The 24,580-nt window shown below is 33.3% G+C and overlaps 1 protein-coding gene across 2 annotated transcripts in view; it reads left to right on the top strand.

Moving 5' to 3' along the window:
- Positions 1-24,172, top strand: part of LOC150080836 (serine/threonine-protein kinase 26-like) — a 226,773-nt gene extending 202,601 nt beyond the window's left edge. The window contains exon 11 of one of the 2 annotated variants that reach the window (XM_090381119.1): positions 24,132-24,172. In XM_090381119.1, the coding sequence (XP_090237245.1) occupies positions 24,132-24,135 (4 nt within the window). In that variant the 3' untranslated portion in view covers positions 24,136-24,172. Of the gene's footprint in view, positions 1-10,917; positions 11,048-24,131 lie in introns of those variants that run through there. The other variant, XM_090381118.1, reaches the window with a different exon arrangement.
- The last annotated feature ends 408 nt before the right edge of the window (positions 24,173-24,580 follow it).

The following is a 24,580-nucleotide window of genomic DNA, read 5'->3' as shown; positions in this document are numbered from 1 at the left end:
ATGCAGAAAGGTCAGGGAATGACCACCACACATATCCCTGGAGCAATATGGCCTTAGTTGCTAATGCTCTTAAAAACCAAATAACAACAACAACGTATACAGCCACAACTTTTTGACATAACAAAACAGACAGTTTCTTAACACACATGCTGTACCTTCAGTATCATTTCAGGATCCTAAAGCTATAAAAAAAAAGTATGTATAAACAAATGCTTGACTTACTTTCCATGTTACAGCCCTTTTCATGTTGCAGAATTTATTCAATAAAAAACATCCGCTGGTCTATGGGCAGGCAAATCGTAGGTGGGTATGAAAGTTTATTACTGTTCTAGTGTGCATAGTCTGAATCATGAATTGTTACCATAACATCAGTTTTAATTGCAGTTCTCTGTGGGAGGGGAGAAGAAACCGTACATTTTTTGTGTTATTAAATAAGAGTGTGCATTTGAAGTGAGAATGGAGACTTATTCAGACTGAAGAATTGGCAGGCATCCACCTCAAATATAGACTCCTATGTAATGCAGTTACAGCAAGATTTCTGTACATGAAAAGGTTTCCAACTTGTTGTCTTCTCTGAATAAGACCTTTCAGAGAATAGATGAGTATCTTGGAGATTTAGGATCATTAGTCAAGTGAGTTAGTTGTTGATGGTGGTAGACCCTCAGTACCAGAAGTGCTAGGTTTATAGAGAAAGTCTTGAATTGCCTGAAGAAAAATGTTGTTGACAGCACCCAAATGATAGTAATAGCAGCAGAGCATATAGAACATGCAACTGTGTGAAAAATTTTACAGAAACAACAGCTTTATTCTTTTCTTATAACATTCAAAGATTACAGAGTCTTTCTAAGACTGATTTCTCACCATGAGAACTTTTTGTACTTGTTTCTACACTAATGTGTTTGCAATCCTCTTTTTCTATCCTTTGTGTCGTTTTCCTTGAGGCCAGCTTCTGACTTCAGAAGAAATGACTTAACCAATTTTCACAACAGTCATTATGGGGGCAGAAGAGTATTTTCATGCCACGGGAACTGAACTATCTGGGAGATGATGAAGCTTGCAAGTTATTCAAATATTGTTTGGAATAGTCTCCTCAAGAAGAAGAAGAAAAGAAGCATATCAGCATTCCTGATAGGCTTCTTTTGAAATTACTAATAAAGTTGACGTTCTTTCTAGAAACTCTGTTTTTAACATCCCAGCACATTATAACAACCATATTGTAGGTCCCAGCCAATTTTCCATAAGCTTAATGTTATTTTACATTTGTTGTAATTACCTTGAAAAACAACTTCTCTATAACAACCTAAAAATTTCCTTCGCACTGTCTTGTTTTATTGCTATTTTTATTACAATATTCATATTTCAGAACGAAAGAATAATAATTTATTGAAGTTAATGATGAGCTTGCAGGCTGGCTATGAGAAAGCACCAGTCTGAAAGATGTAAAAAAAAAAAAAAAAAAGTTCAAAGCATAGAGAAATCTGCTGCACCAGGTAGGACCAGAGCATGAAAGGTGAAGTATCTGGATTTGAAAAGATTCCCTTGAAATAGCTGATGATGTAAGCAAAAATCTTTCCTGTAAACAAAAACCTTTTAAAAACTAAGGCTGAATTGTTTGTGCATCAGATGAATAATGAAGATTTCAAGTCTTCCAATGGATGGTTCCAGAAATTTAAGGCTTGTCATGGGCTGTCTTTCAAAAAAAAAAAAAAAGTGTGCAGCTTTGACATTGACATTATAAAGAAATGGAAGGAGAATTGTTTAAAAAATGTTTTGTTGAAATGTGACCTGACATTGACATTATAAAGAAATGGAAGGAGAATTGTTTAAAAAATGTTTTGTTGAAATGTGACCTGGACATCTTTAATGCTGACAAAACTGGACTTTTTTTTAAGTTTCTACCACACAAAACACTTATATTTAAAGATAAGAAATGTGGTAAAAAATTATTTTGTCTCATTTTCATATTTAAAGATGAGAAATGAGACAAAACAATAGATTACCATTCTCCTAGAATGGTAATCCATTCTAAAAAAGATTTCTCTCTTAATTATTGGGAAAGCCCAGGAGCCCCTATGTTTAAAAGATTTGAGACATTGCCTACTCTATATCAAGCAAACCAAAAGGTTGTGTATGTCATTTAAGAAGAATCAGAGACTTGTATTACAAGATGAGTGGGAGTAGAAAAATTTTGCAGTTTGAAGAGTGCAATTTAACTGTACTACTTATTGCCAAGCAAATGGCCTATGTGCTATCACTGTTGAGTTCCTGCCACCTAATATGCCACCCATTCTTCAGCCACTTGATCAAGATGTAATCCAATACTTTAAAAAAACTGTTGAAGAATGCTATTAAACAGAATTGTGCTGTCTTAAAAATAAAATAATGCAAAATAAACGCTACTGGCAATGTATTTGTTTGTATATTGTCATGGGATGAGGTTAACAAAAAGTGATCAACTAATTCAAACGTGCTGGGTTTTGTCACCTTGAATAATGCAACGAATGAAACCTCTCGTGCTTCTTCCTCTGTCAATTGCAAAGAACAGTCCAATAATAGTGAAAAAAATGTTGAGGATGTGCATCTAGGGAAACATGTTTTTAAGACTACACCAAAGGGATAATACAGATATTGTGCATTTCAGAATATGCATGAATGAAGAGGACTCATTGCAGACATAATGGAACTTGAAATTTGTTGATGTGGAGGAACCTACTGTGATTGAGCAAGAAATTTCGTTGAAGGATGCACATCAAGGATTAGAACCTGTATAGTTGTTTATTCCCTCACTTTCCAAGTACAGCCCAACTGCAAAAGGGAATTAACCACTATCATGCACCTTCATAATTCTCTTTTAAAAATATACTCATTTTGAAAGATTAAATTTAAAGATTAATTTTAAACTCTGAAACCAATTCCCTTGTACACATTATACATATACTATACATATGTAATAGAGTATACAGAAATTACTGTACTATATAATTTACATATTAATCTTACTACACCATATAATCAATACAAAATACACAATCTTCATTTTCTTGTTTAATACTGTAGTACATACTATGAATTAGATTATACTATATTGTAAAAGTAAAATTACATTATGTTCAAACTTTTCTTTGGTCTTTTGTTTGATAAAACATCCTTTCAGCGTAATAACTTTTCCTCATATTCCTGGGAGAGGTAATTAAAGATCTTTGACTTTTATTTTGTCACTGAATAAGTTTCTTGGTCATTACAAATCTGTGACCCTTCAATGATACTTTAAGGGTCACAGGTGGAAAATTATAGTGATTAGCATTAATAGTAGCATATGTTGCAGAAAGCAAGCTTATAACAGCATCAGCAAAAAAAAAAAACACATACACTTCCCATTTCGTCCCTCCATTCGCTCCAAAAGTTTCTCCAGTTCTTCCTTGAATCTATTTAAGCTATCAACTTCCACAATGACAGATGGAAGTTTGTTCCAGCAATCAACCACCCGCTGGCTAAAGACAAATTTCTGCACATCTATTCTACAACTGTCTTTCCTCAATTTGAATTTATGCCCCCTCAGGTGCATAATCTGAGTAAGAGGAAGAATTTCGTCAGTATTGAGCTTGCTCAAGCCATTCAAAGCCTTATACACCTCAGTCAGATCACCTTGCAAGTGCCTAGTCTCCAGACACTGCAATTTGCAGAATTTAAGCCTTTCTTGGTAAGAGTGCCCCTTCTTCCCCCCCACCAATCTTGTTCCCCTTCTCTGTACTCGTTCCAACATTTCTATATCCTTCATAAAACAAGGCCTCTAGACCTGTATGCAGTACTCAAGGCAAATGATGCAAGAAAGCAAGCTTATATAGCATCAGAAAAAAAAAAACCTACACTTCACCCATTTCTAGAGTTTTTTTATTGCATTTGGCATAAAGGTCTTCTAAACAAGTTCCCATTTTATGGATTGCAGATTTTTTTTTTTTTTTCTCCAGCTGGATAGTTTTCCCTTCTGATGGTAGATGGTTCTCTGTCTTCTAGCTTTTCCACTAATGCTGATGTTTCCCAAGATTAATTTCTTTCTCTCACTGTTTTCCTCTCTTGTATTAATGACCTTCAACTGACTTGAAATCCTATCTATAGTTTTGCTGATACCACATGCAGTTTGAGAAATCTTGCTCTGCACAAAGAGCTACAACTTATTGAATATCCCAATTCCTTAAATACCAGTCTCCAGTGGGAAAAGAAAACTTAGTTAACCATAATCCTTCTGAAACTTGGCCTGTCTTATTTCTCTCAAAAAAGAATCTACTGAACCTATGCTCATCTTCAACAACACTCGGATATTTGAACGAGATCACATCTGCGTGTTAGGGATTTCCTTGACTTTTAATCTCTCTTCGTATAAGCACATTACAAATATTGCTTCAAAAAATCTGGTTTTTTTTTTTTTTTTTTTTGCTGTTGGCATTACTTTTCTTCTAAACAACTACCCACTCTACACATCTCAAATTCACCCTACCATGGAATATTGTTCCCATATTCTGGGTGATATCCCCTAAACTTGTCAAGCTTCTATACTCTATTCAAAAGAGGACAGTCAGGTTAATTAATGACCTGTCTCTTACAAAAGTCTCTTCACTCTCTATCTCAGAGACGTTTGGTTTCTGCTGCATAGCTTTTTTATAGGTACATTTTATTGGTGCGCCATTCTTCTGAATTGGCATATGTAATTTCCTCCACTCTTTACAAAATCAGTCCAAATACATGATGCAGACAGTAAGCTGTCCAACTCCAAACTAACCTAACCAACTTTTCCTCCTCCTCTTCAACAACAACAACACTCAGATATTTTGAACAAGATCACATATCTCTGTTAGGGATTTCCCATGTAAGGTGAACAAGTATCTTCTAAATAAATAAATCTTTATTGTGAAGTACAGAATCACATACAACACAATACCCCATCACGGTGACTAGTGCCAGGGTTTCACATATAGGAGCTTGAATAAACAGACTAAAAATATAGCATACAAATACAAAACAAAGTTCAACATACAAAAGCAGCACTCGAATACATTAAGGAGTATGGAAAAGTGATAAATATCAGTTTGGTTTATGTTCATGGAGCCTAGGGATAGGAAGTGAGAGCATCATAATCCTCTTCTAGAAGGTCGGGGATCATGAGCAACAAAGCCCTTGATGAAGTTGAATCTGTCTTTCTTGTTCTTTATCAGGTTATCAAAGTCAGCATCTACACAGTTCAGGGTGGCGAGCATCTGCTTGGGAAGAAACCTGTCAGTGAGTGCAAGCCTATTGTGGTGAGCCACAAGTGGAGGTGACGATCTTAGACTTTGCTGTGGGATACTCCAAGAGTATGCGTTCCAAATGTTTGGAGATGATATCTGGCCAGTGAGGAGGTTGGCTGTGAGGACTAACCTATTTTCCATGATCAAGGACTTCACCATCGGGATTTCCAGTGCTTGTGCCATCTTCATTGTTGTGGTGGCAGGAGGCAAACGAAGCTTGGTATTGACCCATTTCAGTAGCCTGTATTCAGCAGTGTACACTCACTTAAGATTTGTGGGCGTGGCTGAGGCACAATAGAGAATGGTGCAGAAATATGATGAATATTTTAACAATGAGGGGATGTTGAACATGTAGCAGTTTCTGCTTTGGGATCCACCCAAGGCGTGAAAATTTGGTATTGATTTTATCAATCTGGTTAATAAAGGACATCTTTTGGTCAAATAGAATGCCAAGGTCTGTGTGCGAGAGCACGTTTGGTATTGGTACCCCTCCTAGTGAAACGTTGAGTAGTGTTGGCATGGATTTTAGAGAAAATATAACCTGAGCAGACTTCTGTTGATTGATTTTGAAGGTTGAAGCTTGCAAGGTACAATACTTCAAATTCCTAAGCTATGAATTGATCCTGTTGCTGAGCTGAGCAGGATTGTCGCTATGGTTAGCTTGTGTCAACAGTTTGAGTTCATCAGCATAGCATAAGAGGCCATTCATGGAGGCACTGATGGGCATGATAATAGCCGTGAACAGAACACCAGATAGGACACCCCTGTGGAACTCCAGCAGTAATGTCACAGAATAGAGTGAGTTGTTCCCAATGGAGAATAAGTGTTCTGTGACAGAGCAGAGATTCGAGAAAGCATAACATATCACCTATAAAATTTTTCTTTAAGTAGGAGGAGCAAGGCATCAAGGGATTGGCACAGCATCAAAGGCTACACTTACATTGAGTTATGTAGTTGCAAGCTTTGCTCGAATGCTGGAAGGATGCATTCAGTGGTAGCTGCCAAGTTGGTAATTGATGATTTTCCTGGGGTGGCGCAGTGGATGTCAAGTGGTTTCGTCTTGAGGATTTGGTGAGTAATTGTGGGTAGAAAGGCCTTTTTTGAGAGTTTTTAACAGACTGGAGGCAATAAAGATGGGTCTAACCTGGCTGACATGTGTGGCAAATTGGTTTTTAGGGATGGGGTGCACTCTGTACTTATTCCATTGTGGTGAGAAGTAATGATCAGCGAGATATTCGAGTGAGTATTGCTGGACACTTGGCGATTACGTATTCTGAGGCTAGTACTAACCACTCTCGTGCCAATCAAGGTGGCCTTGCTCTTTCTGGAATGCAGTTGGCGAGGATGCTTGCATTGGTGCCAGTCCAGGCATCTGGCCTGGATGGGCTTCTTTCACGTCTGCAATCTTGGAGTCCCGTATTGCTGATTTTAGCATGTCTCTGTAGGCACGGCTATCTTTGGAGGGTGTTACTATTTCTGCTTCTAGGCATAGCAATGACTAAGGTGGGGGGCCTGATGTTCAAGGGCCTTGTAGTAGGCTCGAGGACTTTCGTTGGTAGTCTTCAAGCTGGTTCAGATGTTCTCTAAGAGAGCTATTTTCTGATTGCAGCTTTCTTAGAATGCCTTCAATGGTTTCCAGATTCTTGGTGTTACAACCCAAAAAAGAGCAGCCTACCAAAGCTTGATTCTGTTTGGGTACAGTTATCAGTAACTCCAGGCAAAAGCTTGCTGTTTGTAGCCAGTTCACTGAGAGTGGAGGTGTTGTGTGGTGATGTCATTCACATCATTCAGCGTTCCAGAGGGAGAGATTGTGGTGGGGGGGATGAGCCAAGGAAGCAACCTGCAAGTCACCTATATATAACAAATCCCTGTTTTGTTTGCTGCAGTGTGTGCATCTCCATTTTGATTTCCTTAGTTGTGCAGTCCATTTTAAAACTTTTATGATGCTATACATTTAATCAGACAGTCGAAGTTTTTTGCAGCTTGAGCAGGACTGCATATTTTTCGACTGCACTGTACCAAAAATGCACTAAGGTGGGGACCCTCACTACTGGGAGAAGTATGGCAGGTTTGCTGACTAAGTAAAAACAAAGGAGTACTTACTGACCAAGGAAAGATCCTTCAGGCTAAGATTAAGTCAGGCGGCAAGAAGCTGACTGTGAACTTAATGCATTAGGTGGGCTCCAACTAGTAAAAGAGCAAACACTGTGCTCACTGTGGCAAACTACGAGGTTCAGTTTACCTCTAGCAATACCGCCATGAGATCCAAAATTATTGGATAAATTAGTAGCAAAAACTACTTCATTAAACACACATCAAACTGTGTTTATAAATATAAGTCACTAGATGAAAATTGAGATGGTTATGCCAGTTTAAGAAACAAAAACAATTGAAATAAGCAGAGTATCTAAATCACCCGATCTGTACAATCACCCGCACTGTGATTTGTGATTCCGGCACTAATCTGGCAGTGATGCCGCATCCCAAAGGGTAGCAAACAAGGTGAGATACACTTCACAGGCATACAAATTTCTTTTTAGAAAAAGTTTTGGATTTTTTGTTCTAGCTTCTAGTTTCTTGGATACATTTTGTTTGGAGTTTTCACAAACAAATAAAAAATAAATTTTAATTTTAAGTTCATCCAAATTAAATAAGTTTAGTGCAGCCAATTGTATTTTTTCAACTAAAAGTTATGTTATTTAGTTTAGAGTTATATCATGAATAAATGCCAGATGTTTTGCGTTCTAATTTGTTTGTAGCTGCTGTGTTGTCGTGACTGCTTTAGAATAAAGTGGAAAGATTACTAATCAAATTTTAATGAACATTGCCCTTGGAAATATCTGTATAAAAAGATATTTCCAAGGGCATTTCATTACTACTTGTAGTAAATGAGCACCTGTTGTATTTGCATTATTATAGAAATATTCTCTTTTGCAAAGTGGGTTACTATATTTATTAAGTATACTGTTTAATCTGGCAGTGGTGCCACATCCCAAAGGGTTGCAAACAAGGTGTAGATACACTTCACAGGCATACAAATTTCTTTTTAATTTCTAGAAAAAGTTTTGGATTTTTTTGAATTCTGCTTGGAAAATACCAGTATTCACTTTTGGTTAAATTACAATATTCACCTTCTCTGAATGTATTTCAATATTTATTGTATGTAGTTTTCATTTTTTTTAATAAAAAAAATTAGATTTAAAAAAAGCTATGATTTTTTTTTAAATCTTTAATTATGAAAAAAATTTAATTCTGCTGAAAACTAAAAAAAAAAAAAAAAATTTTTTAGCATAAAATATAAACATGTCTGTTAGTCTCATCCATTTTTTTGGTTGAAAAACTTTAATTACATGAAATTTTAATGTGCATGTACATATTTCTGTTTATTATGTATACAAATAATTTTAAAAAACTGAAATTCTATATTAGGCACTATTATTCATTTCCATTTTCAATTTTTTTTTTTTTTTTTTTAAATTTATTTCACATTTGGCACATTGTTTCCCACAGACACATCTTGAGTGAATATATTGCATTTCATGTTATCATTTTTATTTATTATGAAAATAGTAAGTCTGTCAAAAATAACTCTTGTAATACTGTATATGTTTATACAGTACTACAAGAGTATAGTGGGAGAGGAAAAATAACCTTGAAAAATTAACATGATTTGAAACTTCCTAGTAAAATTGGTGCCTATTAAGTCCCATGCTATGCATTACTCAGTAGTTGAAGTGATAGTGGTGCCACACTGGACAGGCATATATTTTTAATTACTCTGTGAAAATAAATTTTTCTGAAAATTAGTTCAGAAACTATTACTTTGTCTATATTTGGAAGGTAGAAAATTTTCAGATTTTTAATCAATAATTAAAGGATAAATAACAAAGGATCGTTATTTAGGAGTTATACCTGTCTGGTGCCATACAAACACCCAGGTTAAATTACACTGCAAGAATAAGTATTATGTCACAATCCATGTATTGGATTCTATGAATATATATATATATATATATCCCCGTATACACTCACGAGCCAAAATATTATGACCACTAACAGAATGTTGGGCATAGATAACTGCTTGCACCTGTCTGACATTGACTTCCTGATACTGTGGAAGGTGTCCTCAGGTATCCTGGACTAGCTGGATAGAAGGACATCCTGAAGTTCAGCAATGGAGTGGGGCATTGGTGTGGAATGGCAAATGCTGCATCCCACAGATGCTAGATAGGTTTGATGTGGGGAAGGGAGAGGAATTTGACATCGGGGGAACACATGAAATGCTTCAACAAGAATAAAACACCATATTCCCCCAAAAGTCTACTACTTTGTGAGTAGCAACATGCATAATTTTCAAGATTCACAGCACATATATTTGAAACAAACTTTGAAATGAACCTGAAAATGGAAGTAACTGGTAGTACAAAATATATAAATATGCTTTTTTTTTTCTTTTTTTTTTTTAGAGTTGTAATTTCTTTGAAAGTACTCCAGTGCAACTTATGAAAGCAGAGTTTTTCTGCTGTGAGCATAAAGGCTATTGCATTAACACTAAAAGCTTGGAATTATGTGTTTTGTTCATAGATAAAGTTTACTTATTTTAGACTATCTGGTGGGAAATTAGCATTTTATTGAGGCCACTGGTGTTGAAAGCAGAGCAATAGCATTGCAACTCATTGTGAAGGCAAAGTTGTTCTGCTGTGAGCACAAGGAATAGTGGAATGGACTGTCTCTAGTAAAGAACTGTCTCCCAGGTGTTCTGTAGATGTCAGCAATCATACATGAGGTGTTTTTGAAAGATTTGTTATTATTTTTTAATAATAAAGAACTTCAACTACTGAGTGAAGAGTAGCATGGGACTCAATAGGCACCAATGTTACTAGGAAGTTTCGAATCATGTTAATTTGTCAAGGTTACTTTTCCTCTCCCACTAGTTATATAAACCTATACAGTCCTACAAGAGTTGTTTTTGACAGATTTTTTACTATTTTCATATAAATAAAAATGATAACATGAAATGCAATATTCACTCAAGATGTGTCTGTGGAAAAACGGGGAAAGTGATTTCAGTCAGGATAGAGAGTAGCATACAAATGTATCACTGCATGCCAAATATGAAATAAATTTTGGAAAAATTTGAAAACAGAAGTAAATAATAGTATGTAATAATGTTTTTTAATTTTAAGTTATTTGTACATGTGTGCACATTTGAAATTTCAAGTGCTTAATTAATGGTCTTTTAAACTGGAAAATAGAAGGGGCTAATAGGGTATTTAGACAAAATACACTAATGTGCATTTTGTCTAAATTTTATTATTTTTTTTCTGAAAATAAAAGGTATAAAAAACACATTTTTTATTAAAAAATAAAGTTACATATAATAAATATTGCAGTGCATTAAAAGAAGATGAAATATTGGTATTGTCCAAGTAGCATTAAAAGAAAAAAAAAAAAAAAACTTGAAAAAAGAATTGCCACCTGTCAACTGCCCTACCAGTTCCTTTGCTACACTTGCCAACACTATTCATTTTATAAATATATTTACTCTCATTTTAGTTTTTATTATTAGCAACGATTTCAATTTTTCATAGTTTTATCTACATAACTGTGCTATTTCACTTTTCCATTTTTATAGAAATGGTACCTGTAGACTAAATAGTGAAGAAGAAATTTCCTATTTTCACTTGTAGCTGAACTCTGATGTGGTGGTTTATCCTCACCAAAGATGCATTTGTTGCAAAATGCCTTAAAGACGGTTTGTCTTTGATTAAATTCACATCAATTGATAAAGTTTTGTCATGTACAAAATATGAATTAGATATTGGATTTGTTAGATATGCTGTATTATATAGTATTATTATATTTTTTGAAGCAGTACTTGTAAGTTGGCCATAAGTTTGATTGGACCAGTGACTTGAAAGTCAATCTCTAGTCTTCCTGTTAGTTTTTCAGGTAGCAGTAGTAAGTAGTGGCAAATAAATATTTTAATTTAACTAAAGGATTTATAAAAAAAATTTACTTTGTATATGTTTATATATGGAAAAGCGATACCTATGCATGGACATATTTATTTGTAAGAATTCTTCCCCCAAAAGATAAGGACTACATGAGATGACTATTTTTAAATGTCTATCATTTTGGGCAGACAAAGACAAGAGAATATTGAAAAGGTTTATTCTCATATAATTATAATTTATAATAAAAAAATATATATTTCATTGAATAGTTTAAATGTGATATTATTTTTTACTATTTAAGTATTATTGCCCAAATTATACAAATATAATTTTTTTTCTTTAATTTTATGAAAAATGGAGAAAAAATCAGGAAAGTCGTTGTTATGGTGTTTGTTTTAACAAGTATAATAATATATTTTCACATTTCTATCTCATCATTATTATCAGCATCTATGACAATTGCTCTTTCATCTTTCTGTTAATATTGTTTCTTTCCTAATTATTATTGAAAATAACTTAAACTAGAAAGTAAATTATTTTGGATACTTTTTTTTTCCCCAAAATATGCATGGACATATTTATTTGTAAGAATCCCTCAACTCCCTCCCAACCAAAAATAAGGACTGCATGAGTATGACTATTTCTAGATGTCAGTCTTTTTGGGCAGACAAAAACAAGAGAATATTGATAGTATATTCTTGTATAATTAAAACTTGTAGTAATAATAATAAAACTATTTCATTGTGTCATTATTTTTCGCTATTTAAGTATAGCGAAAAATAATTACCTACAAATATAATTTTATTTTCTTTAACCTTATGAAAAAAATCAGCAAAGTCACCATTAGTTAGTGTTTGTTTTAAAAAGTATAATAATAATATATTTCCATTTCTATCTCATTAACAGTTGCTCTTTCATTTTTTTGTTAATATTTTCTTTCTTAATTATTATTGAAAATAACTTAGACTAGAAAGTAAATTATTTTGGATACTTTTTTTTATACAACTAATATATTTTTCTCACTTGACTAAAAACTCTGCTTTTTTTGTTCCACAATAGTTCCTAAATTTTTTTAATTGTTTTAAAAATATATTTTTGATAATACAAATTCTATGCCGCTTAATACATTTTTGTAAATTTTTTGCTGAGTTGATTTACATTTTAAGTAAAACACACTAAAATACTAAATTATATATTTTACCTGTGCAGGTAGATTATAAATATGTTTAAAACATGTATAAATAGTTGTTATTTTACTCTCATTATTTTTCACAAAGAGAGAGATTTCATTTTAAATTTGTGACCATAATGTTTACAAATATAACTTTTGGTGATTTCATATAATATAGACAAACAAATAGGTGAATGATGGTATTGAACAGTGAATATTTAATTTTTCTACAGGAGTAATGGTTTCTGCCTGTAACGTATAGTACAGTATTAACAAAATGATGCAATGCACATGGAACCCTAAGGGGAAAAAAATAGTTAGGTAATGTTAACAGTGCTTTGCATTTCAGTCATGTTTGATTTTGATTTTTTAAATTAACTAATTTTTTTTTCTATAATTAATAGTTGAGAAAAGTAAATAACTTTCTTGTTATTAATTATTTACTAATTACTTTAATAATATACAGGGCAGTCTTGGAACACACACAAACAAAGATTTGTGCAAATTAAGATCCATCATTCCATATAAATAATACATTAAGAATTAGGGGAATGTGTTTTGCAAATGCAAAAGTCACTAACAATTTTTCAGCTTAATTTATGCAGATAAATTAGAATTAATAGAATTTTTTTTTTTATAATTAACATAAGACTATGTATAAGTATAGTGCAAAAGCATCAGTAATACATAGCCAAATCTGAATGAACAGAATATTAGCAAAGCGGCATCATTTTAAGTTATATCTCATATTGTGGATACCTTCACAACGAGTTGCCATGATATTGCACTACTTCGAATAAGTAACGCTTCACCTGAGGAGAAGACTAATGTTACTTATTCTCAGATGGATACCACCACCCAGACAGCACTGTTTCGGGGCTATTTGGCCCTTCTTCGATGCCGCTTTGCTAATATTCTATTCATTCAGATTTGGCTATGTATTATTGATGCTTTCGCACTATACTTATACATAGTCTAGACTTTTCCATAGCTTGAGGCTTACGCCCTAAACGCTTTATAATTAACATAAGATTAAATGAAATTTGTAATGAAAATGTACATGTACTGTATGAGAAAAAAATTATTTTATTTATTTATTTTTTTTATTATTATTCAAATTTCATTTCAAAATTATTTTAATTTCATTTATTTTCATAAATGGTCATCCAACACTAGGATTAAAATCTTTAACTTCACCTTCCTTGGATGCCTTCATATGGATGGGACTTAAGCACAGATGATGGCATTCTTCCTCTTACCTTGCTCTTCCAGCCATGTTGCTACCATCCATTATATTATTAGAGTGGGTATAGGAACTTTTCTGTGCTGTAAGGGAGGTCCCAGATTTCACATTTGGTTTTATATTTTCTGCATTATCGCAAATTGTGTGACATGCTTTCACTAAGGTTAAAAGCATGCTTAATTGTGGCAGATTATTACTAATACAGTCTAACAATTATATATTTCACATGGTTGTTTTCTTCTTCTCTGCTTCTTCAGTGATTATAATCTTGAGTTGCACCATCACGAAGTATCAAACTGACAAACTGTTCTTTACTTTGGTTTTTTGTGACAGTACATTCTAAATCCTACACTAGTGAAGTGTTTTGTGATTTCAAAGTGATTTGATCTTCTATATTTAATTGTTTTTTTTTTTTCCCCCTCTCCTCTGTATACTGTCCTTTTTACTCATTGTTTTCAGTATGGTCAGTTTCGATTCGATTTTATTGGCGCATTAGCAACTAGGGCTATAATGCGTATGGTCAGTAAGAATATATAGGAGCTGCATATAAATTTTTATGCACAAATATAACATGATAAACCAAAAGATGCTAGTGAGGAAAAAAGTATAATAAAGCTGCAAGTGGGTTTGTGCATAATTTTGAATTTTCATGAGCACGTAACTTGAAGTATACGTAAGATGGAGCATTGTAGCATGATGAGCTGGAAAAAAAGTAATTGTTTTCACTTCATTGCATGTACATCAGAATGCGATATCCCTGCACCGTTCGTAATACTTATTTCCTCATCGATTTTTTTATTTTTATTTTTTTTAATGAAAATTGAAATGCAATATATGTTTCACATATCTGTGATTTAATAAAATAAACAAATAACAACATTCCTCATATCATAGCATGCAGTCAGTATTTTTGTAGTGTACCTACTTCTTACAACTTTAATGACAACTGAAATATAACATGTATATTTTTATGTTTCTACTGATTAATATATTAAGCAAATAATAATTCATGATTTATATACAGTGGGACACCTTGTGGACATTCAGGCTTGGATTGTGGCCAGAAGTATTAGAAATTACATCTTAAATGATCCCTCCAATATGGAGGACACTTTATAATATGGATCCTTTTTTTGTATTTGCAACCTCTCTGAACTGTTCACTTAAAAATTCTTTCAAGAGTAACATTTGTGATGTGTTCGTGGTGACTGCATCAACAATGAATGCTAACACATTCACTGCTGGTGACGCATGCATTTTCTGTGAACAGTCAAAGTCATTACAGTAATAGTGGCCATAGATTTGTGATGGCTGTGGATTACCTGAGAAGTGGATGGTGTAGTATGTCATTAATATTCTCACTACTACTGGTACAGAATGCTTAAAAACTTCATTTAGACTCTCTGATGTAGTCCCACTGGTGCACATCACTTAGCAAGGCAATAAAATTGTCAAAATGAGAGATGCTGTTGCCAAAATGGGAGGGAGGAATAATACTGTAGCAAGTCATACAGAATTCAGTCTATGTTAGAATAAAAGGAACAAAAAAATTAACACCCCACCAATAGACAGCAGTTTAATTTTCACCAGTAGCCCATGTAATGCTTGACATTATTTTCATAACTACTTCAGCAAAAGTAGCATCTAGCTTTTTGACTAAGCAATAATGAGAATTTTCCTGTGTTGCCAGTACTTGGAAGTGAGAAATGACACTTTTTTAAATAGATTTTATCGTACACAAAATTTTCCTGTATAATGCATTACATTCATTATGAGTTAATTTTTCAGGAGAAAGGAAATTTCTTGCTCTTTATCTCACCCCCAACTCCCATTAGAAGGTCTTGACCTTCTAACAGAGGGGAAGTAGGGCTTGGTTGCTACTTATTACAAAATTCTTTGTGAGCATAAACAATGGATATAAAGACTAAAACCAGTTAACAATACCCATAATAAAAATGAAATGTTCTAAACAAAGCAATTTATATTCATTTTTACTAAACATTGATTGTGTGTTATTTATTAAAATTTAATTACGTTGTTTTCAAAAAGTTAATTGACACACAAATACGTACAACAATAATCTGTAAAAACTAAGTAACTCTTCATCTGATGTGACCAGAGTACGGAAGCAAATGAAACACACACACACAAAAAAGTAGCATATACATGTACAACAGAAAACTTGTTTTCCAGGGTATTATATGAAATATGAATATAAAGGAAGAATATACACAGGAATTATTAATATGCATATAAACTAGGCTTAATTGAAATCAAAATATTTTAGAGGACATTTACAAAAGTAAACAAGGCCTGCTAAGACTTCTGAAAGACAAAAAACTGGGGGGGGGGGAGATAAAGTATATAAAGGCCTTATCTCGTCAGGAACTACAAGTTCCCTGATGAACCAAAAAAAAAAAAAAAAAGTGACATTTCAGTAATCCCTAAACTGCCATCATAGGACTACAGCTTCAATTCAGCCCAGGCTTTTGGCAGGTTTAGGAATTATTAAAATGCTATATCCTTTAGGTTTTTTATTCAATGCTTTGTAGTTCCTGGCTAGATGAGGCTCCATCAGACAAATTCTTATAATTTTTCTGTTATTTGCTACCTGGAAAGGAGAGAAGAATGTCTCTTCAAGCTTTGTGTACCATTGTAATTGCCTTTCAGATATTCTTTTTGATTTCAACATAATGCATCAAGTGCATTTGGTCTTAACCATTTTACCAAGTCGCCCATCCCCACCAGTTTTTGGTTAGCAAAAGCCAGAATTGAAGGATTTCTATGGAATTCGTCTCGTTGAATCAAGCGATACATAAATAGATTGTAGAGGATATTATTGCATCACAAATAAAAGTAACAAGAGGTTTTATATATAATTTGTTTATTTGATAATTTGACAGTAATTTTACTATAGTTTTCAGCAGCAGAGTCAAAATAAGAACAATTAAGAACTGTTCTTATTTTGACTCTTTTGAACAATGAATAATTAAAAATAATTTTAATGTAAAATTAATGTTCAAGTATTTATGCACAAAGCTTTCATTTTTATAAAACTTTCAAAATTCTACAAAAAAAGTCACTCCACACAACCTGCCACTATTGGAAATCTACTATGTGGGTACCTACCCATTGAATACTCTTCGGATACTGCTCTGTTCATTCATGTTAATTATTTCAAGATTACCTTGCAAAAAAAATCTAGATTCATTGTTTGTATGGTATATACGGAAGTTCCTGTACATTTTAGCTGGCATTTACCCTTAAATATGTTGTCTGAAAGAAATGCTAGCAGTGGCAAAACTACATATTCCCAGGTAACTACAGACTGGCTATTCTGACTTTAGTGGGATACACTTAGGAAAAATCTTAGAGGCAGTAATTGGGGAAAGGAGCAGAATTTGTAATTTTACCACTAATTGCTGGTAGCCCAGAGAATTATTGTGGTTCAAAATCCAAACACAGATTATTATTATGTGTTGTGAAAAAAATTGCACTGTAAGAACTGATCAGCTTTTTATATTTGGTGGTTAGGGGCAGGGGTAACAGTATAGAAAAATAATAAAAATTTAATCTTAGGGTGAAGTAACAGTAAATAAAAATTGTTCCATTTATAAATAATGCAGAGGTTGATAATTATACATGGGATAATTATCACAATTAATATTCCCCACACAAATCCACTCGTTGATTTGTTAAACTCACTAGTAGGACCAAGATGAAATGTTTGTGTAGAACACACAACATTGTAGTTGCCATGTAATTTTAGAAGGGGAAATAATATACTTTATTTTTACTATATTGTACAATATAATGCTCTAATGCCCTTCCACAAAAACTGCGGTATAGAAATGCAGTATTTTTATATATATGTGTGTGTGTGTGTGTGTGTGTGTGTGTGTGTGTGTGTGTGTGTGTGTGTGTGTGATTAGTATATGACCACCCAAAACCTACAAAATTCCAGGATCTGACAAAGATCAAGTTGCAAAATTTTTGGATTTAAAAGGCTCAACTATATTGTGGTGATTAAATAAAATAACTAAACAAACTCCAGATATAGTGCTCACCATCATTTTTTGTATTGACATAAGGTAACTAAATACTGAACACAGGTGCTTAAGCTTTAAGTGTGCTATTTGTTTCATTTACAAATAATGCAGAATTGATCCAGGGATTCATTCATATCAATTATTTCAAGCTTACCTCACAAATAAAATAACATCTTAAGGATTCATTCCGTATGCAACCCCCAAGTTGATAATGATAATTTAACTTGGAATTACCATGATCCAAATACATAACCTTGCATTTTCTATCATTAAAGCTTAATTGGATTTTTTTTTTTTTTTAAAACCCAATAATGGTGTTGCCGAAAATGTAGCAAAAATAAGTGCCCAACGTAGTTTTTAATTTCTGGAAAGTGGGTTTTGTTTTTTTGTTTTTTTAAATTCTCCTTAAACATCGCCAATATTTCATTTTTCCTTAATGGGTTATAGTATTTATTGTGTGCACTTTTTAGTTTCAAATAAAGTTTTAGACACAAACACTAGTCTTTTCCATTTTCTGGTATAAAAGACAAGTGTGCAAGTGCATACTTTGTTTTTGGGTTTATTTCAAATTTTTCATGCTTCTCAGTGTGTAAAATCTGAAATTATATTTCTTTCTGCAGTGTAGTGGCCATTTTGAGAGAATATTGGGTTTTGGTTTCCCATCATTACTGAACAGAAATAAATCTTTCAGAAATGATAAGATGGTAGGTAATTATTGAACTAGTGGAGGAAGAAAAATAAGTAACCTGAAACTTGAAACAAACACAGCATTTGCATTTGTCTGGTACCATGCCACTCTTCAAGCCAAAAGCCAAATAGTTGCAAAGACAATGGCAGGTCACCTGAAAGGTTCTCCAGCATAATTTCTGTATGGAAACCATAAAAAAAATCACTTGAGAAACCATTGTAGTGAAAGTTTGGTTATATTTAGGAAGGTAGAAAAAATTTCGGATTTTTAATCGTTAGTTAATGTAGGAAGGTTATTTTCAAGGGTCACCTGTCAGATGACCTGTCACTACTGCTAGGTTAACATGAAACTTGTAATATCAAGATGAAAAGGATCTAGAAGTTGTAACACAGTCTGACAATGCAATTCTTTGAACAGTAGTATGTATGTTTGGTGATATGCAGACTTTTGCCAATAATTATCTCATTGCACAAAACAGTGGTTGTTGTTATTTGGTTTTTTAGGAGCATTAGCAACTAAGGCCGTATTGCTCCGGGGATATGAGGTGGTCATTCCCTGACCTTTCCGCATCCTCCGTATTTGGTGGTCACGGGCTCAAACCTCGGTCTAATCAAGAAGCGTGTGCTACGCACTGCTGCTCCTGCCCACCTGGCTACAGAGGTACCTACAAAACAGTGGTCAGACCACATCTTGAATACTATATATAGGTCATAAAAGCCTCATTTCAGGAAAGATAGCAACTTGCTAGAAAACAGCAACAAGATTTGTTGAAACTAGGCACATGTGTGGAAATATGGTTATGGACTGTGTTTGCTTAGTGCAGTTATTTTCTTCTGGAGGCCAACTGCATATTTGTTTATGGAATTTTGATATTCATAAACTGAAAACTTTGTGCATAAACGTTTTTTTTTTAATATTAACTTGTTCTTATGTTGTCTGGATTGCCCAATGCAATAATGAAATTATTATTAAAAATCAAATCACAATTTAAAAAAATAATTTAAAAAATTTTGTAAAAAATCGTCATTACTTTTCTTATCAATTATTTCAAGTTGTGGTATAATAACCTTCACATATATTTATCACTTTATTCAATTTCATCAATTTCTGGATATGAATTCCAGAGAATTTCTTCAATTGCAAGCACAAATCTGACAACTGATAAAATTGTGATCTTTTCTAATGTTCATAGCTATTTTTGTGCTGCCTTTTATTAAAACTGTATGCTATTAGTTGGACAAGTTCAAAATAATTTGAACAGTAATGGACTCTTATTTGAAACAACCTTGAAAAAAATATATATATATGAGGTGCACACCAAAGGTTTCTGGACTGAGGCTACGGCTACATTTACATTAGTTATATGTTGGCATTGCCCCTTTCAAAGTTAGTCCCCTTTAAAGTATATACATTGATCCCAGCACTTCTTCCATTGTTTGACGCATCTCTGTGGAACTCCTTTTTCGTTCTGCTGCTGTTCAACACTTTCTGCGATTCAGCTTGAATTTCCATGATGTCTTTGAATCTTTGTCCTTTTAATTAGATTTTTATTTTGATAAACAGGAAGGAACCATGGGAGAATAAGGAGGGTAGTGGACCTCTGCCATTTTGTCCTTGGCTAAAAACTGCAAAACTGAATTGACAGAGCCATGTGAACTGGTACATTGTTGTGATGCAGAAGCCAATCCTGAGTGCACCAGTTGTCTGGGTGTTTTCTCCTGACATCCTCCCTCAAGCACCTTATAGGACCTGATATAGAGCTGGTGATTTTTGTGGCTTAGTGGAAGAACTCCTGAATAACTCTCATTGTCAAAGAAAACAATCAGCACGCTGTTGATGTTTGATGTGACCTCACTTATCTTTTTTTTCTTCTTCTTCTTCTTTTTTTTTTTTTTTTTTATATGGAGATGGACTTTTCCACTGGGATGACTGCTGCTTTGTTTCTGGGTCATAACCATTAACCCAGCTTTCATCCCCTGTTATGACCTTGCAAAGGAAGTTTCTGGCCTGTGTTTGTAGCAGGTACCTCACACAAACAGCCAGTTCTATTTGTTCATCATTCAGCACAAAGGGCACAAATTTTGCAGCAGTCCACCTCATGGTTAAATTTTCAGTTAAAATGCTTGGGTATGTACCATACAATTGGCTTAGAGTGTCACACAAATATTGTTAATCATATGCCATCTGTCCACTTGGATGACTTGATGCATTTTTTCGCATTTTCATCAGTCTAATGATGATGAATGACCTGAGCATTCAAAACCCTCAACCGAAGTTTTGCTACTTTGGAAATATGGAAATATGAATACCATTTAAAAGTACACGTTCTACCCATACTGTTATCACCAAATGCTCATTTAAGCATTTTTGCAAGTCTCTGAAGTTGTTTTCCCAGGTTATGACAAAATTTGATGCAAATTTGCTGTTCCTTAACATTCACCATCTTAATCAGCTGCAAAAATTGCAAGACACACTCAGCATAATTAAACACCGATGGTACCATAAAAAGCACAACATCCTATTGTCACAAAACTCTCCACACTAACTCACAGTGAATTAGTTCAGTGGGTATCTAACAGCGCACTGCTACGCTACACGTGGTTAGTGCTCCACGTGGCCAGCCGAAAAAGTTTAATGATGGGGGCATATTTTCTCTTTCTAGCATAACAAAAACAAGAGGACAGATACAAATTAAGAATATTATAGACAAAACATAAGAAATTTTTCTTTAGAGTTACTAGCTACTGGAACACATTACCAAATGCCATATAGAATCAAAAAATTGCATAGATTTAAAGTAGAACTATATAAATATTTTGAAGCAGATAAATTATCAAACTCGAGCAGTGGGTGGGGGGGGGGTTCTTATCCCTTCCTTGCATTGTTCTACTATTTTAATAGTAATAGTGATTTCACTTACATTTGCATGCTGCAATGAGAACAGATTTATCTATTTATAATATTAAAGGGGAAACCATACTAAAAGAAGATCAAACTTCATGTTGACATCATTAAACATGAAGTTACAAAATAAAATGACATTTATTCCTTTTTTTTTTTTTTTTTTGTATACTCTATGTACCATTGTGCTTTTCTGAGGATTAATGGTAACAGCATAGAATTTTTTCTACAAAATAAAAAAAAAAAAGCTTGGCAGGACAAATTCCATTCATATTGCTAATTTTAGCTGAATTGGTATATTTAAGACAAAGGATCTTTTTTCTGGTATTCATATAAGTATTTTCAGTATACATATTCATTAAACTTTCCACTCCTGTGCACATCTCTCTCTTAAACACACACACTTGATTAATTTAAATGATGAAAATGTTAAACATTGAGAAAACATAATTATTCCATAATTTTGGTCAGGAAATATATTGAAAACTTATAAAATTATCTATAAAAAAATGAATAAAAATTTAAAAATTCAAATTTTGTAATGTAAAAAAGTTAACCTAGTAGTGGTCATGATGAACCCTACAGTGCCTCTGCAAAATAATTGTTATGCATTACTTGTTGGTTTAAGTTAAATGGCTGAAACTTTCATCATCTTCTAAAATGTGGACAAAGTTTTATGTGAGCAGTTTTGAAAGTGAAGTTATTGTTTTTTTTTGTTTTTTTTTCTGAACAATAATTGTTTGGGTCCAGCATGGCTGTTTGTGTAAATGTCTTTGCCTTCCACTTCATCATGCTACTTTCAGTTTCGGTGTAACATAAACAAGTGTTTGTCAGCTGTCAGTTGGTGCATCTGCTATAGAAATTAGGTACTCTTTGTTTAATTATCGATATAAAATGGTTTCTTGTTTCAATTATTTTTTTATTCCTTTATTTTGCAAAACATTAATATGAATGACCATTAATATTAAGTTTGAATTTTTGTGCTTTTGACAGTTCTGAACTGGAAAAATTGGAAGTGACTAATAGTTTCTTTTAAAATTTTAATTTTTTTTTTTTTTCAGTAGAATTGATAAAAGGTTTTTGTTGAAAATAATAGGAATGTGAAAATCCTTAAATTTTCAAATTTTTCATTAAAATAATAAAAGATCACATTTAATTAATTATTGCTAGCCATTAGTGAAATATTGAGTATTATTGTACTTAAAGCAGAATTTAAAAAACCAACAACTTTTTCCAAAAATAAAAAGCATAAGTTGGGCATCTGTCAAGTGCATCACAGTTGTATGTGTTATAATGAATGGTGTGACCCTGGGTTAAAGATAAACTAGATGGGATTTGCATGAAAAAAAATTGGAAGCTGAAATATATAAACAAATAAAGAGAAAATGTATATGTTTAACTCATTTTCACATTAAAGAGCTATTTAATGCTTTTAAGAAACTGTCTTCTGAATGGAAATATTGAAACACATCAAAGTAGTGGTATACTAGTGGTCTAATGATTGGATTTGTGACCATTGAAAAACAATCTGAGTGTATATATGTGGACATAAGACCATGGTTGTACAGACAAGGGATCATGGGTTCTGAAGTCACTGTTTACTGATTGAATAGTAAAGGATAGAGCTCACAGAATGTCAACATGATACCTCAAGCATTGTGACATAGTAATTTGCTATTGTAATGAGTACAGGAGTCTTGTGGTGTTGCTTGCTCAAAGACATATGTCCCCCTCCTTTTCTCCACCAAGAGGCTACTCCAGAACCTGACTGACAGCTTCAAGTCCTCCAGAAATTGTATCTGGGTGGGGGGGGTTGGCTCACATGACAGTATGACAATTTTCTGGATATTAACCTATTCGTGAAGATATTTGTTCAAAGGATGTCCAGCCAATGTTCATTTGCCTCTCTCCATGCACAAAATTACATTTTTATATGCAGTGGATTCTTGTGAAGGTTTATTTTCACAGAATATATTGAATACAAAAAGTTGCCAATATATCAGATGCCTTTGCAACACATCTCATGTACTAGCAACTTTGTCTATAGTTTTTCTTTTTGTTAGATACCTAATATGAAGACATTTGAGCTATTTCAGTTGCTATCTGTTAATCATAGCAATCAGTTTCACAAACAAGTATTGGATAACAGCTGCATTTCTCTTCCTTTCAGATTTCTGTGTGAATACTGTATATTTGACCAGAAACAGGACCTTGACAGTAGTCATGGATTTGACAATATTTTTTGTTTACGTTGCAGGTTCTGCAAATGTTCTGTTATTGATTTTTTTATTTAATTTCTACACTAGTGCTTTTTTTATTTAGCATATTGGGATTCTGCTAATAACTGAGTTTGGAAGCAGGTTCCACTGCTGAAAAATGGTTATAAAACACTGAACTACAGTACAAATAACAGCTGAATATGAGCCACTGGCATCAACCTGTTGTTGGCATGTAAGAATGTTGCAAATTTATTCATGGTTGCAAAATTATTATTTATTTTATTTTTGTCATCACCTCTTACATTATTTATTGGTGGCATATAAATACTTTTATAAAACTCAAGTGTATTTCATGGTCACAAATACCATGGCCAGGACATTATTATACACTGCCTGTGACACCCTGTTCAGGGGCTGAAATTATTTGAAAGTCGTGTTAAATCTGAAGTTTGAAATTCTGAGATGTCTCCCATTCCCCAAAAAAAATCCCTCCTCCCTTTGAAGAAATTGAACACTATATAGTCTGTTCACTCTTAGTTTAATCCTGTTTTAAACAAATATACATGTTTAATGAAGATGACCAGTTGCTGAAGTACTTTTTTTTTTTTTTTTTTTTATCAGGTGACCAATGAGAGGGCTCATTCATCGTATGTATTTGTTTGTAAGGACTAAATGATGAACAAAGCACAGCTATGAATGCTTATGAAATTGTATTAATTTTATAGTATGCACCATTGCCAGTTCATAATTACTATTTTTACTATGAAAATTGTATTTAAATCATTTTTAAATACAATTGTCAAAAATCATTTTTATTGAGCTCTCACTTATTGCTCCTGTATTCAAAAGCTGCTTAGATAACTTATCTTTTACCAGTAGTTCTGAGTAAGACTTATTGGTAAAAGTAAGGCAATGTATATATTTAATATTTGTAAAACATGAACACCTGCTTGTGTGGTATGGTAAACGGTAAACTGTACTAAAAAAGCTAGACAGAAATAACAGCAAAAGTAAATTCCACTTTATAACTTTATTCTTAGCACTTACTTAGTATAGAGCTTCATATGCAA

The sequence above is a fragment of the Mastigoproctus giganteus genome, chromosome 9, assembly GCF_048544385.1.
Source record: "Mastigoproctus giganteus isolate SK-2022 chromosome 9, ASM4854438v1, whole genome shotgun sequence".
In the NCBI taxonomy this organism is placed as follows: domain Eukaryota; kingdom Metazoa; phylum Arthropoda; class Arachnida; order Uropygi; family Thelyphonidae; genus Mastigoproctus; species Mastigoproctus giganteus.
Note: the sequence above shows the minus strand (reverse complement) of the source record. Positions and strands in the feature narration are given on the sequence as shown.